Below are 12,850 nucleotides of genomic sequence, written 5' to 3'. Positions count from 1 at the left end.
GTACACTCCATCACACAGGTTTTACACTGACAAGTGAGAAATTCTCAGAGATAGCTAAGAGAGAACAAGTTCAGAGTAGGGGTCTTCGTTCCATAATAAGAAGGATGTTTCTGTCTTCTCTGGCACCTTAAGGAATTACTTTGTCCCCTCTCAGTACTCCCTTCCGCAAAACCTTTCTAAGGTTCTGATTCCGTTTATTCTACTCTCCATTTGTCCTGGGAAAGCAGATAACCTCCTCACATGAAGATGGGTATAAAGTAAGAATGTATAAGTGAATAGTGAGGGCCTGAGTGCTCAAGCGATATCTGATTTCCTTTTTCTTTTTAACTTTCAAAAGGTTTTGAAATTATATAACTACATCCCATAACTGTAGCAGTTACAGATGTAAGCCTGGGAGTGGGGTAGGTAATATTCAAACGCCAACTCCGCCACTCAGGAAATACGTGACCTTCAGTAATTGACTTAATTTTCTGTCTCAGTTTTCTCGCCTATAAAATGGGTATGATAATAACAGGTTTTATAAGTTTGTTATATACTATTACATGAGAATATGATTATAATATACCTCTCCCAGTGATTTGCACGTAGAATAAGCGCTCAAAAGTTGTGAGCTATTAATATTTTACTCTGAAAGCAAGAGTCTGAGACAAACAGGGAATTCCCTGGAGGTCCAGTGGTTAGGACTCTGTGCTTTCACCGCTGAGGGCCCGGGTTCAATTCCTGGTTGGAGAACTAAAATCCCACAAGCCGTGCAGCACAGCCAAACAAACAATGACAACAACAACACAACAAAGAGGAGAACACAGCAAACAGAGAAAGTATTATTATCCATTTGGTCCCAAGGCAGGAGCAGAGACTCAAGTCACTTGAGGTCACAAAGACAATAAGGAGGACCAGACAGAAACAGGAATCCAAATGCTTGAACTCCTAGGTCCATTCACTTTCCACCGTGTTCCGCTGCCTGTCTGCTAGAGGATGCTTTCCGCAGGAGTGCGTCACCTCGAGTGTCATTTCATAACATCCATCAGAGTCCTGTTCATCCGGATCAAGTCCGTCTGCTCCTGGGTTTGCTACCAGCTTCCACCGTTTTCCCTTGTGACTCAGAGGCCCTCTCTTTTTATTAAAGGCTGAATAACCCCCATTGATGCCTGGTACGCAGCAGCCTCCCAGTGGGAGCGTGTGTAATTTTACATCTCCAGAGTGACAGAGGCGGTTATGTAACTGCATAACTGGGAAGGCTCATCCTGCACATATGTGGAGCGATATGCTAAACACCTGCTCCTCTGAGGCAGGTGAACATCCGGAACGTGGGACAGAAGAGAGCAGACAGGTGCCTCCTACCTCGTGCCTGATTCACGTGCAGCCCTGAGATTTGGGCTTTGCCTCAGCATCTCTCTTTAGAGCAGAGGAAGTCACACCTGCGCACGGAGACAGAGATTAATGAGGTCAGGTCTCCAGTCACTTACTTCTAGGTCTGATAAAGACAGGCACTGGAATTGTGCAGCTTAGAAAGAAAGACCCAAGCCTTGGAACGAAATTCTTAAGTTTGCATCCCAGCAGTGCTGCTGGGAGAATAGGTGACCTTGAGATGCTCAACAGCCCAGACCTGCCATTTCTTTACCTGCAAAATGAAAAGTCTAACAGTTATCTATTGAGAGTGGGAGAACAGCTGAATGAGGTCCTAGACATAGATTATAGGGCTTCAGAGCCACAGCTTGGAGCCAAAATGCCCTGAGTTCAAGTCCCAGCCTCTGTTTGTGAGTCCTTGGGCACCTGACTTCACCTTACCATGCCTCCATTTCCTCAGCTGTGAAATGGGTACAATAAAGTACCTACCTTGTTGAACTGTTGTGTGATTAAATGACCTTCAGTACTTACGGAGCGCTCAGAACAGTGCCTGGTCCAAGGCAAGGACCCGGCCAGTGTTAGTCATCTTTCTGTGATAAGAGCCTGGCACAAAACATATGAACAATGTGTATTAGTTCCCTTGGTACTCTTTTCATGTAGCCGGTTCCTAAATGGTTTGGTAAAAATTAGGAGAGTGCACTTCCAAATCAATTGACATTTCTTGAGCAGATGCTGAAGAATGGTCACTTTTAAAAACTCGGTGCTTTGCTTTGCTTTGCTTTCCTCTTCATGTCTGCTCTGACCACACTGTGTTGAAATGATCTCTTTCTTTTTTGTGCTCTCCTATCGCCACTCAGCTGACGAAGAGACTGTTTTGCTTATCTCCATATGCCCAGCCCCTAGCACATAGTAGGTACTCAGTAAACTGAAACGGAATGCTTTCCTTCCATGGACGTCTAAAACATACGTGACACGTATGTCATGAGACTGGCTTTGTGAAGAGATAGGACTGTACTTGGACTAAAATATCTCTTTATGAACATGCCTTAGATGCAGTGACCTGCAGTCAAAATGTAAAGCGTGTTCTTGTCTCGCAACTGCAAAATTCTTGCTTAAGTCAACTTCTGAACTCCAGATTTCCCTACTCATAGCTCTGATTTAAATGTAGTCGGATGAGAGTATTTCAACAGGAAAGAAATTTTAAAAATGATCTCTTGCTTTAACCAACACTGCATTTTTTAAGGGTGGAAATGAAACATTTCATTTGGAAAAACTTGTGGATAAAATCCTGTCCTGCAACTTGACAAATCAAAACTCGATTCTCTTAAGTCTGGAGGGAAAAAAAATGAAAGCGTAGAGTTTCGATCAGCTTTCACCCGCAGACACCTTAAAGTCATAGCAATACTCGATAAACCTACACTTTAGACATTTCCGAATTCTTTTGCACACATCATGCCTTTTGGTCCATACGATAGACCGTATGATAATCCATGTCTCGCATTAAACGAGATGAAGGCAATTATCCTCATGTTTTAGAAGGGGAACCAAAATACAAGAAGTTGAATGAATTTCCCACAGTCACACAGCAACATGGTAGAACAGGACTAGCATTCTTTTATACAACCTGCAGCCACCGCTTACGTTTTTAAAAATTTATTCTTATGCAAAATTTCAAACATATACGAAAGTATGTAAAATAGTATAATGAACTCACAGCTTCGACAGTCACCAGCTCACGTGCAGTCTTTTTTCATCTACATCCCTATTTATTTTGCTCACTGCTCCTTCCCAATTATTTTGCGGCAAGTTCCAAATGTCCTATCATTTCATCTGTAAATAATTCAATATGCATCTAAAAGAGAATTTCAGCCTAATCACAATACTATTAACACACTTTAAAAAATAAAACAGTAATTCTTTCATATGTTCAAGACTTTAGGCAATGTTTCAATTTCCTAATTAGTTTATATTTTTTTTAATTTTGTTTCAGTTGGGATCCAACTTAAGTCCATATATCGCCATTGATTGATATGTCTCTTATTTCTTTTTACTCTAAAGAAGCACCCTCCATTTTTTTTTTTTTTTTTTTGCAATATTTTGTGAGAGCCACTGACCTCTAGAATGTCTCTCAGTCTAGAGTTTGTTGACTGCACCCTTTAAAGGGGTATTTAACACATCCCTCTGTCCTTTGTTTTTCCTATATTGGGGTATTTAACACATCCCTCTGTCCTTTGTTTTTCCTATATTGGTAGTTATATCTAGAAACTTGGTGAGATTCAAGTTCAATATTTTTCTGCAAAAAGATTTAATTGGTTAATATTGTGAACTACTATTAAGAGGCATATAATGTCTGCTTATCTCTCTTTTGTGATATTAGCAGCTCTTGACAATAATAACCTACATTCATTTATATTCTAGGTAGTGATATTCCAATTCTATCAATATTTCATAATTTGCTAGCTGGAATACAGTTTTAAAGAGAACCTTCTCGGGCTCCCCTGGTGGCGCAGTGGTTGGGAGTCCGCCTGCCGATGCAGGGGACACGGGTTCGTGCCCGGTTCCGGGAACATCCCACATGCCGCGGAGCGGCTGGGCCCGTGAACCATGGCCGCAGAGCCTGCTCGTCCGGAGCCTGTGCTCCGCAACGGGAGAGGCCACAACAGTGAGAGGCCCGCGTACCGCAAAAAATGAGAACCTTCTCCTCGCCAACTAGTTGTTACCTTCAAGTACAGCTCATAAAGCAAAGGCAGGGTAAATGCTTAATTCACCTATAAATTTTTTCCAAGTTTCCCAATAAGCTAGTTCCTGAGCATCATCAAGATGCGATCGATGAGGTTCTATGTTTTAAGTGTCACTGTGAACTTTTGCATTTTAACATATGTCTTTCATTTCGATCCATTGCAATTATTATTCTTATTAAAGTTCAACTTGCCGTATATTTGACAGTGGGGTGGTCTACTCCTTTCAACATAACCCCAGTCTCTGTTGACTACTTGCTTTCTGGTACCAAAAAATGTTCCAAGCTTGTACATTTTCCTCCCTAAATTTCAGCCTTTTCTGCAAAGAGTACAAGGTCCCTCTGGTAGGAATTGATATTTTGAAACCACAATCTGGACACTGGGATGATTCATTGCTACTAGGTTTTCATTGTTTCTAGACCTTGATTTCAGTAGGCAGAGCCAGGAGATACATATAGATCATAAGTTCATAGTGATACCTTCCAGTTTTCATAGGACGCTAGGCTTTGGACTTAACCTCATCAATCTTATATCCGCATCTCCTTTTTCCCTTCCCCAAAATTCGAGTTCTCAGTGACACCAACACAGTTATTCACTTGCTTTATCCTATAATTCAGATACCATAATCTAACAATAATACTACAAACACCACCACCTACAAGGTGATTGTTATAAACGCTTTTAAGATTCTTGTTGCACTCTTTCTAGCCTCAGAGTATTTCTCCCTACGAATGTACCATCAAATTCTTGTGTTAAGAGGCATTTGGAATAGTTCCTCTCTGTGTGGTTGTGGCTGTAGCTTCATTTGTTTGTTTGTTTGTTTTCACAGAGCTTTTAAAAAATCCATTTAGTTTTATAATTAAGTAAAACATTTCCATGATTCAAAAGCCACGTTTATAAAACAAGATACCATTTTAAAAGTTTAAATTCTATCCCTATTTCCCCTCCCTAGGCTTCCCTTCCTCATCTCATCGGTAATGATTTTTTATGGGTTTTTTACACCTCAATGTTTTAATAAATAAATTAAGAAATATATATATATGGAGAGAGAGATGTAGATATGTCCTTTCCTTAGATCAATAATGGCAAACTCTGCATGCATTTCTCCGTTTCAGAGGCCAGCCCATCAAAGTACGTACAGAGAAATATTCTTTGTTTCTTTTTATAGCTGTATATAATAGTTTATTCAACCAACAAAATGAACACTTGGATTGTTTCCAGCTTTTGCAATTACAAATTCTGCTGAATGAATAACGTTGCACCTCTGTTTTCTCATACTTTTGCCATGCACTGAGATTTGCACGTAAGAGAAAGAAAAGAGCTAGCTGAATTTCCTTAAGCCCTTGAATTCAGGGCATCTAACCATGTGTTTAATGGTGCAGCATACTGTTCATTTTAATAGTTCAAGTCTTTGAAATAATGACATTTCCCAAAGCTGTGGTAAGTATAGCTTGTGAAATTCTTTAGAAAGGAAGCTCTCCACTTTCCAATGAAAAGGGATGTTAGGACAAGAGGGAACTAATGGTTATTAAATACCTACTATGAGTCCCATGCTCTACCTATAACTTCCTAAATAATTCCTCTTCCAAGCTTGCCTGGTCATGAGTGTTCATCCCAATTTTAGAGATAAGGAAACAGAGATGTAGGTACTAGGCCAGGTTACAGTGCTTGAATGTGGGACCAGGACTCTAGGCCATAGTGGTCTCACAACTAAATCCACTATCCTTCCATTATTAGCTCATACATTTCTTCCTTGTTGCCTCGACTGAGCTCAGACTCTAGAATTGGACTCTGGGGTTAAACTCAAATCCTGGCTTCCCCACTAATAAGTGTGTGACTTTGGTCAAGTGACTTCACCAGTTTGCTTCAGTTTCCTCATCTGTAAAATAAGGATCTATAATAATACCTTCCTATGAGCTTTGTTGTATGGATGAAAGGAGTTAATACGTGTATATTCCGTAGAATAGTGCCTGGTACCATCCAAAAAGCACCATCTAAGTGTTAGCTGTCTTTATTATTGTAACTTATTTGTTGAGTCAACAAATAGTGACGCAACACCTTCCCTGTGCCAGGCACACTGCTACACGGTAAGGACGTGATGCTCAGCTGGTGAGAGGACCCCTGACCTCATAGCACTTACAGTACAGTGGAGGCCACAAACAATTACAAAATCATAGGTGCCGTAATCCTAGGAAGGGGAGGTACACGGCCCTGTGAAATCTATCACATTCTGATCTCTTCATGTCAGGCAAAAGGCCTCCCGGAACGTTCAGCTCAGGCTCTATTTCGTCTGTCAGGGGTTCTGGAGAAGCCTTGTCCGCCTCCCACGTGTGTGTGCCTGAAAGCTTTCCTTCCCCTTCTGTCCCCTGAACCGCAGCTGGAGTACACAGCCCGCCTGGACTTCCTCTGGCGAGTTCAGGCCAAAGAGGAGATCAACGAGATGAAGGAGCTGAGGGAACACAATGAGAACATGCTCCGGAACATCCTGCCCAGTCACGTGGCCCGCCACTTCCTGGAGAAGGACCGCGACAATGAGGTGAGCCCAGGCTGGCCTGGTCCCGGAGGAAGGGTTGCCGCGGGAGGGCTGCAACTGGACACACTGGTCACTCATCCCAAGCTCGGGGAGGATTTCCCTGTCCTCCTGTGAGCCCGTGAGCATGGAGGCCAGGCCAAGCACGTGGCGCCAGGCCACCCAAACTGTCCAGCACGGTGAGATGCACACACGGCCTCCCCAGCATCCGGTACCTCACGTGTAGGATGGATGTAGTAAGATCTCCAGGGCAAGACTGAACTGGCATTTTAAAGTTTTATGCGTGTGTGTGTGTGTGTGTGTGTGTGTGTGTAAAACAATTCCAGTTCGGGGTTATATAACCAAAAGGATTGAAAGTAGGGTCGCAAGGAGATATTTGCACATTCATAGTCATAGCAACACTATTTAAAACAGCCAAAAGTTGAAAGTGCCCAAGGGACAAATGGATAAGCAAAATGTGGTCTATACATAGAGTGGAATGTTATTCAGTCTTTAAAAAGAAGTAGAGACTTCCCTGGTGGCGCAGTGGTTAAGAATCCGCCTGCCAATGCAGGGGGACATGGGTTCGAGCCCTGGTCCGGGAAGATCCCACATGCCGTGGAGCAACTAAGCCTGTGCGCCACAACTACTGAGTCTGTGCTCTAGACCCCGTGAGCCACAACTACTGAGCCCACGAGCCACAACTACCGAAGCCCGTGTGCCTAGAGCCCATGCTTCGCGACAAGAGAAGCCACTGCGATGAGAAGCCCGCGCACCGCAACGAAGAGTAGCCCCCACTCGCCACAACTAGAGGAAGCCCGCGTGCAGCAAAAAAGACCCAATGCAGCCAAAAAAATAAATAATTAATTAATTTTTAAAAAAGAAAGAAGTAAATTCTGACACATGCTACAACATGGATGAAGATTGAGGACACTAAAATAAGTGAGATATGGCTTAGTCTTTGACCACAAAAGGGCAGCTTTCTCTGAGCAAAGCAAACTAAACCTTCCAGGAATCTGAGTCACAACAAACATTCAAAAAATATTTATGAGGCACAGACTGTGGTATAGGCACCATAACAGCCCCCTAAAAGGCTCTGGGACTCTCGTGGTGAATTAAATACACAAGGACTTGCCATCATGTAGCTTATATTCAAGCGGGGGCAGACAGATAACAAGCTAGTTCAGAAACACGTCGTGAGGGCAACTCACATTATGACGGGTGCTCTGATGGGTGAACAAAGACCACCTGCTTGTAGCACCTGGCCAGGGCAGGTGTGGTCGGGGGAGCCGCTCAGAGAAGGCCACGTCTGATCTGTGGCTGAATGATAGGAAGGACCAAGTCATACCAAGAGAGTGGGGAAGAGGCAGGACCGTCCAGGAAAGAGAGGACAGCACAAGCAGAGGCACAGGGCGAGGATGGGCTTGGGGTGAACAGGAAGGCCAGGGTAAGAAACTGTACCGGTTTCCCAAGGCTGTTACAGCAAATACCACAAACTGCAAGGCGAAAAGCAGCAGAAGTGCATTCTCTCACAGTTCTGGAGGACAGAAGTCTGAAATCAAGGTGCCAACAGCAAGCTCCCTCTGAAGTCTCTAGGGAAGAATCCTTGCTCCTCTTCCAGCTTCTGGTGGCCCCCAGGTGCTCCTTGGCTTGTGGCCCCATCACTCTAATCTCTGCGTTGGTCACATGGCCTTCTCCCTCCTTATAAGGACATGTGTCCTCTCGTCTTATGAGGGCACTAATCATTAGATTTAGGGCTCTCTCTATGATAACATTTGCAAAGACCCTGTTTCCAAATAAGGGCACATTCTGAGGTTCTGGGTGGACATGAATTTGAGGGGTACACTATTCGACCCATTCCAAGGATGAAGGGTAGTGAGTGATATGAGGAAAGTCTGGGCCAGGGCCTGGCAGTCAGGTCTTATGGACTATAGCAGGGTTGGGGGCACCCTTTTAAGTGCTACGGGAACCTTTGGAAAATTCAAGTGTTCCCTAATCTGACTGGTTGCTGATAGGGTATGGATAAAAGGGTCACAAGACCGGAAGCCAGTTAGCAGACCCTAAAAGAGCCCAGGAAAGGGCCTGCTGAGGAGGCCTAGGATTTGGCAGTAAAATGGAGAGAAGTGGATGAATTCCAGGTACCTTTGCAAGTTTGAGTCAATAGGGCTCCATAACGGAGTGGATGTGGGAGATGAGAAATGAAAAAAAAAAATCAAACCATGGGCTTCCCTGGTGGTGCAGTGGTTGAGAGTCCGCCTGCCGATGCAGGGGACACGGGTTCGTGCCCCGGTCCGGGAAGATCCCACATGCCGCGGAGCGGCTGGGCCCGTGAGCCATGGCCGCTGGGCCTGCGCATCCGGAGCCTGTGCTCCGCAACGGGAGAGGCCACAGCAGTGAGAGGCCCGCGTACCGCAAAAAAAAAAAAATCAAACCATTTGGCTCACACTTTAACCACCTAGAAAAAGGTAATTCAAGAGGGAAGTGAAAGATGCCTTTAAATGCCTGAACAGTTATCCCAGGAGAGGGACTGGCCTTACGCAGTGAGACTCCAGAGGGCGAACGGACAGTCCACAGGGGATATCTCTGTGCTCTGCATTTTGAGGAACCTTGCGATGATGGAGACCCGCAAGGGCGGGGCCCACATCAGCCTCGGTCACCACTGGTCCTCACAGCACAGTTTACCTCCCCTGTGGTCCTGCACGTTAAAGGTTTGTGGAAGAACTGGAATGGTGAGTTCCCTTGCTGAAACTTTCAAGTGGTGAGAGGAGAGCCCTTGCGAGGATGCTACAGAGGCAAAGTCGGTTGTCTGGGAGACTGCACTAGGACAACCCTTCCAATATGGATTTTCAAACTAAGCTAAACAGGGGATGCAAAACCCACAGGACAAAGGTCACAAACTGGCTGCCTCTGAGACAATCTGATCAGCAAGCCAGCAGCTGGTTGATTGGTTGGCTTGCATATTTGTTTTAATTGGTAGATCTGTTGCCTTTAGGCGTGGAATGGGCTCTCCAATTTGTCCACCCTTATCCTGACACTTATGTTACCTGCTGGTCCCCTAAAGACATTTGGGTTTGTGACCTTTGCCTTAGGGTAGAACTGGCGGAGACCTGCAGCATTCATCTCCCATCCAAGCATCTGCAGGAAGACCAGTGGGAGAGGAGCCAAGGGCATGAGTCATGTGCTGCTTGAACAATCAGCTCTTGATGAACTCAGGCCCTTGAGAGTCTCTTGGATGTAGATGATGGCACCAAACACCCTCAGCAGATGGAGTTCTCTGGAGCTGGGCTCAGGCCTGGTTTCCTTAAGGCCCCCTAAGGTCAGGGGATTTGTTACAAGAGCTTCTTGACAAAGCCAGGAAAGCAGAGAGAGTGTCGTTGGACATCAACCGTGACCAGCAGACGGGGCAGATGAAACACTGGAGCCCTCAGAGGGAAGCCCCGAAAAGGCACGAGAGGAAAGCTCCTTTCAATCAAGACACCAAAACAAAGAGATATTTGGAACCAGTGGGGAAGAGCAAGAATGCACTGGCTTCATCCTGAAAGGAAGGAGACCAACCAGAGACGCCAAGACCCCAGGTCATCAGCTGTTATTCGGGCCAAACCCCCTGGAGCAAAACAAGTGTCAGGTTCAGCCTTAATCCCATGGATAAGACATTTTCAGTAGAAAGTCTTGTCAAGCTTATTTGTGGCTTTGTAAATATTTAAACAGTTCATACTCGGCTAGGCTTAAACAGAGAAAAATTTCACATTGCCTGGAGAATGTACACATTATGATGTGATACCATTTTCTGAACACCTACTGTGTGCCAGGTACTAAGACAGGCAATGGATGAAAATGATCTTTCATTCTATTCACAACCATAAGAGGAGCGTTCTGTCATCCCCACGTTAGCGATGAAGAAACTGGGGTTCAGAGAGGTCCGTGATGTTCCTCTATTTAAGCTATGGCTCTGATCCAGTCCCTCAGATTTCTTCCATCTGTGCCACGTTACCCCGTTACTGTGCTGCTACCCATGCTGCCCCTGGGAGTCTGTCCCGATGAGGGATTGTGTGCGTGTGTGTATGATGGTTATGGGAGGTGTCTGTGTGGCAGGACTTGTACTGTGTAGGTGTTCAGAAGCATTGAGATGTGTGTAAATAGGAATGTATGAGTGGAAAACTTCAGTGTTTGTATGTGTCTGTGTCTGTGTGTGTGTGTAGGAGACACAGGCAGAGTAGTGTAAGATGTGAAGGGGTGACAGGCAGAGGCAGGACAGCTGTAGCCTGCAAGAACTCCCAATTTTGTGCTCTGTTTCCATAAGAGGCAATTTTATCTTCTCCTCTTGCTACAAACCTGAACTGTGATACAAACCTCTGAATATCTGATTAGGGGACATTTGTGAGTTTGGGTTCCAGCTTTCATGGGGCAACAGCAGTGCTCGTGGATGCAGGCAATAAGGACATAAGAATGATTATCCCTATTTCATCGATGAAGAAGCTGAGGCTCAGAGAAGTAAAGGAACTTGCCCAAGGTCACAAAGCTAGTGCGTAGTGAGCTGGGATCCAAGTCCAGGTATGTGTAACTTCAAAGCCGAATTTTGGGTTTTTTTCCCTCCACCTTGCTGTTAGGGCGTGAGTGGCAGAGAAGGGGGAGCAGTGACAAGAGGTGGCTCAAAGCATCCAAGCACAGGGCAGTGGACAGAGCCTCGCCCTCCGGAGCATCCTGTCTGAGTCTGTTCCAGGGCCAACCTCTGTGTCACCCACACAGAGGTTCTGGTAGCTTCTGCGGTACCACTGGACTTTCAGCTTAGAATAGCACTCACCACCCCAGGCAGGGACTTTCTTGCTGATAAGGCCAGCTGGGCTGGGTCATCCGTGTCAGGCAGGCTCTCGCTGAGTCCCAGGAAACCTGCTCACTCATCCTGGCTTATTAGACCTGCTGAAAGGACACTGACAAGGGCAGCTGTCTCAGGTGCTGGACAGTCCGCACAGCACAAATTCCATCTCTGCCACTAACCAGCTGTGTGACTTGGGGCAGCTTACCCAACCTCTCTGAGTCCATTTTGTCATCCAGCTGATGAGGAAATGATACCAACCTTGCTGAGTTGGTGTGAGAATTCAGCTGGGTAGGAGCACGGGAAGTGTCCAATGCAGCCGGCTGTGAGGGGGGCTCAGTAGAGAAAAGTCATTCGGTGCACTTGAAAGTCTGGTGCCTTGCATTCCGTCCTGGCTCTTCCTCTCACTATTTTGTGACCGTGAACAAGTGGTGAACCTCTCCGGACCTCATTTTCCTCATCTCCAAAGTAACAGTACTTCCCAACTGTATGTTACAACCTTTACATGTGTTATTGTGCGTAAAGGGCTCAAGTGGGGTTTGGCACATCTGACGAGCATCCCGGTTGTTGCTATTATTATTTCTGACAATTATGAGCCGTCATTACTTTTTCTACTTTTTCCCCACTCCCAGCCCCACCTCTCACGCACTCATTCAGTCATTCGTCCAGCTAGGATTTCTTGAGGGCCAACCATGTGCCAGGAGTTAATTCTAGATCCTGGGGTTCAAACAGTGAACAAAGAAGGCAAAGTCCTTTCTGTTATGAGGCACATGTTTTCCTGGGAAAACAGATGCATAAATATGTAACATAGAGCCTGGTAGTGCTAAGTTCTGCGAGGGTAGAAGAAGCTAAATAAGGGAACAGCATGTGTGAAGAGGGGGCATGTACACTGGGGGGTCATGGAAGGTCTCTCTGAGGACATGACGTTTGAGTGGAGACCTGAGGATGCAATGAGGGCAACAGTCTCAGAGATGGTTCCTCCCCTGCAGAGAGGTGGCTTAACTTAGTATAAGACACGCAGGGCTTGGAATCAGCCAGGCTTGGGCCGGTGAAGGACTGAACTCTGCTTCCCTGTGCAAAGAGGAGACCAAAGTCTTCACCTTGGCTTCCGAGTGGGGGGCGGAGGGGGAAGCGTTCATACACTCAGAATCCTCTGCGAAGCCCAAACCTGTACATCCAGCCAGAGGCGGATGACGATAAAACAATAATAGCCTTCTATACTCATCAATCCCTCCCCAGTTTACAGTGTTTTTATCTTCTTTGAACCAAAAATAGAAAGAAACAGATGGCACACTCAGAGTGGTTGATTGGAGCAAGTCCACTGATGGGCACATCTTTAAAGGTGTGGGCAGGTGGCTGGAGCTCTCCCATGTGCCCCTCCAAGTCCCCCCACCCCCTTCTCCCTGCTGGCTTGGAGGGGGCGAGGCCGACCTGCATGGGCCA

At 45.7% G+C, this 12,850-nt stretch overlaps 1 protein-coding gene across 3 annotated transcripts in view; it reads left to right on the top strand.

Annotated features, from left to right (window-relative positions):
- The window catches only part of ADCY8 (adenylate cyclase 8), a gene marked incomplete at both ends in the record, with an annotated part of 213,885 nt that overhangs the window by 180,285 nt on the left and 20,750 nt on the right, over positions 1 to 12,850 (top strand). For all 3 annotated transcript variants that reach the window (XM_082858592.1, XM_082858591.1, XM_082858590.1), the window contains one exon: positions 6,463 to 6,621. In XM_082858592.1, the coding sequence (XP_082714718.1) occupies positions 6,463 to 6,621 (159 nt within the window). The remainder of the gene's footprint in view (positions 1 to 6,462; positions 6,622 to 12,850) is intronic.

Source organism: Leucopleurus acutus (genome assembly GCF_964270905.1).
Source record: "Leucopleurus acutus genome assembly, chromosome: 17".
Taxonomy (NCBI): Eukaryota; Metazoa; Chordata; class Mammalia; order Artiodactyla; family Delphinidae; genus Leucopleurus; species Leucopleurus acutus.
The sequence above is the reverse complement of the archived record's forward strand: the minus strand, read 5'-3'. Positions and strand labels throughout refer to the sequence as shown.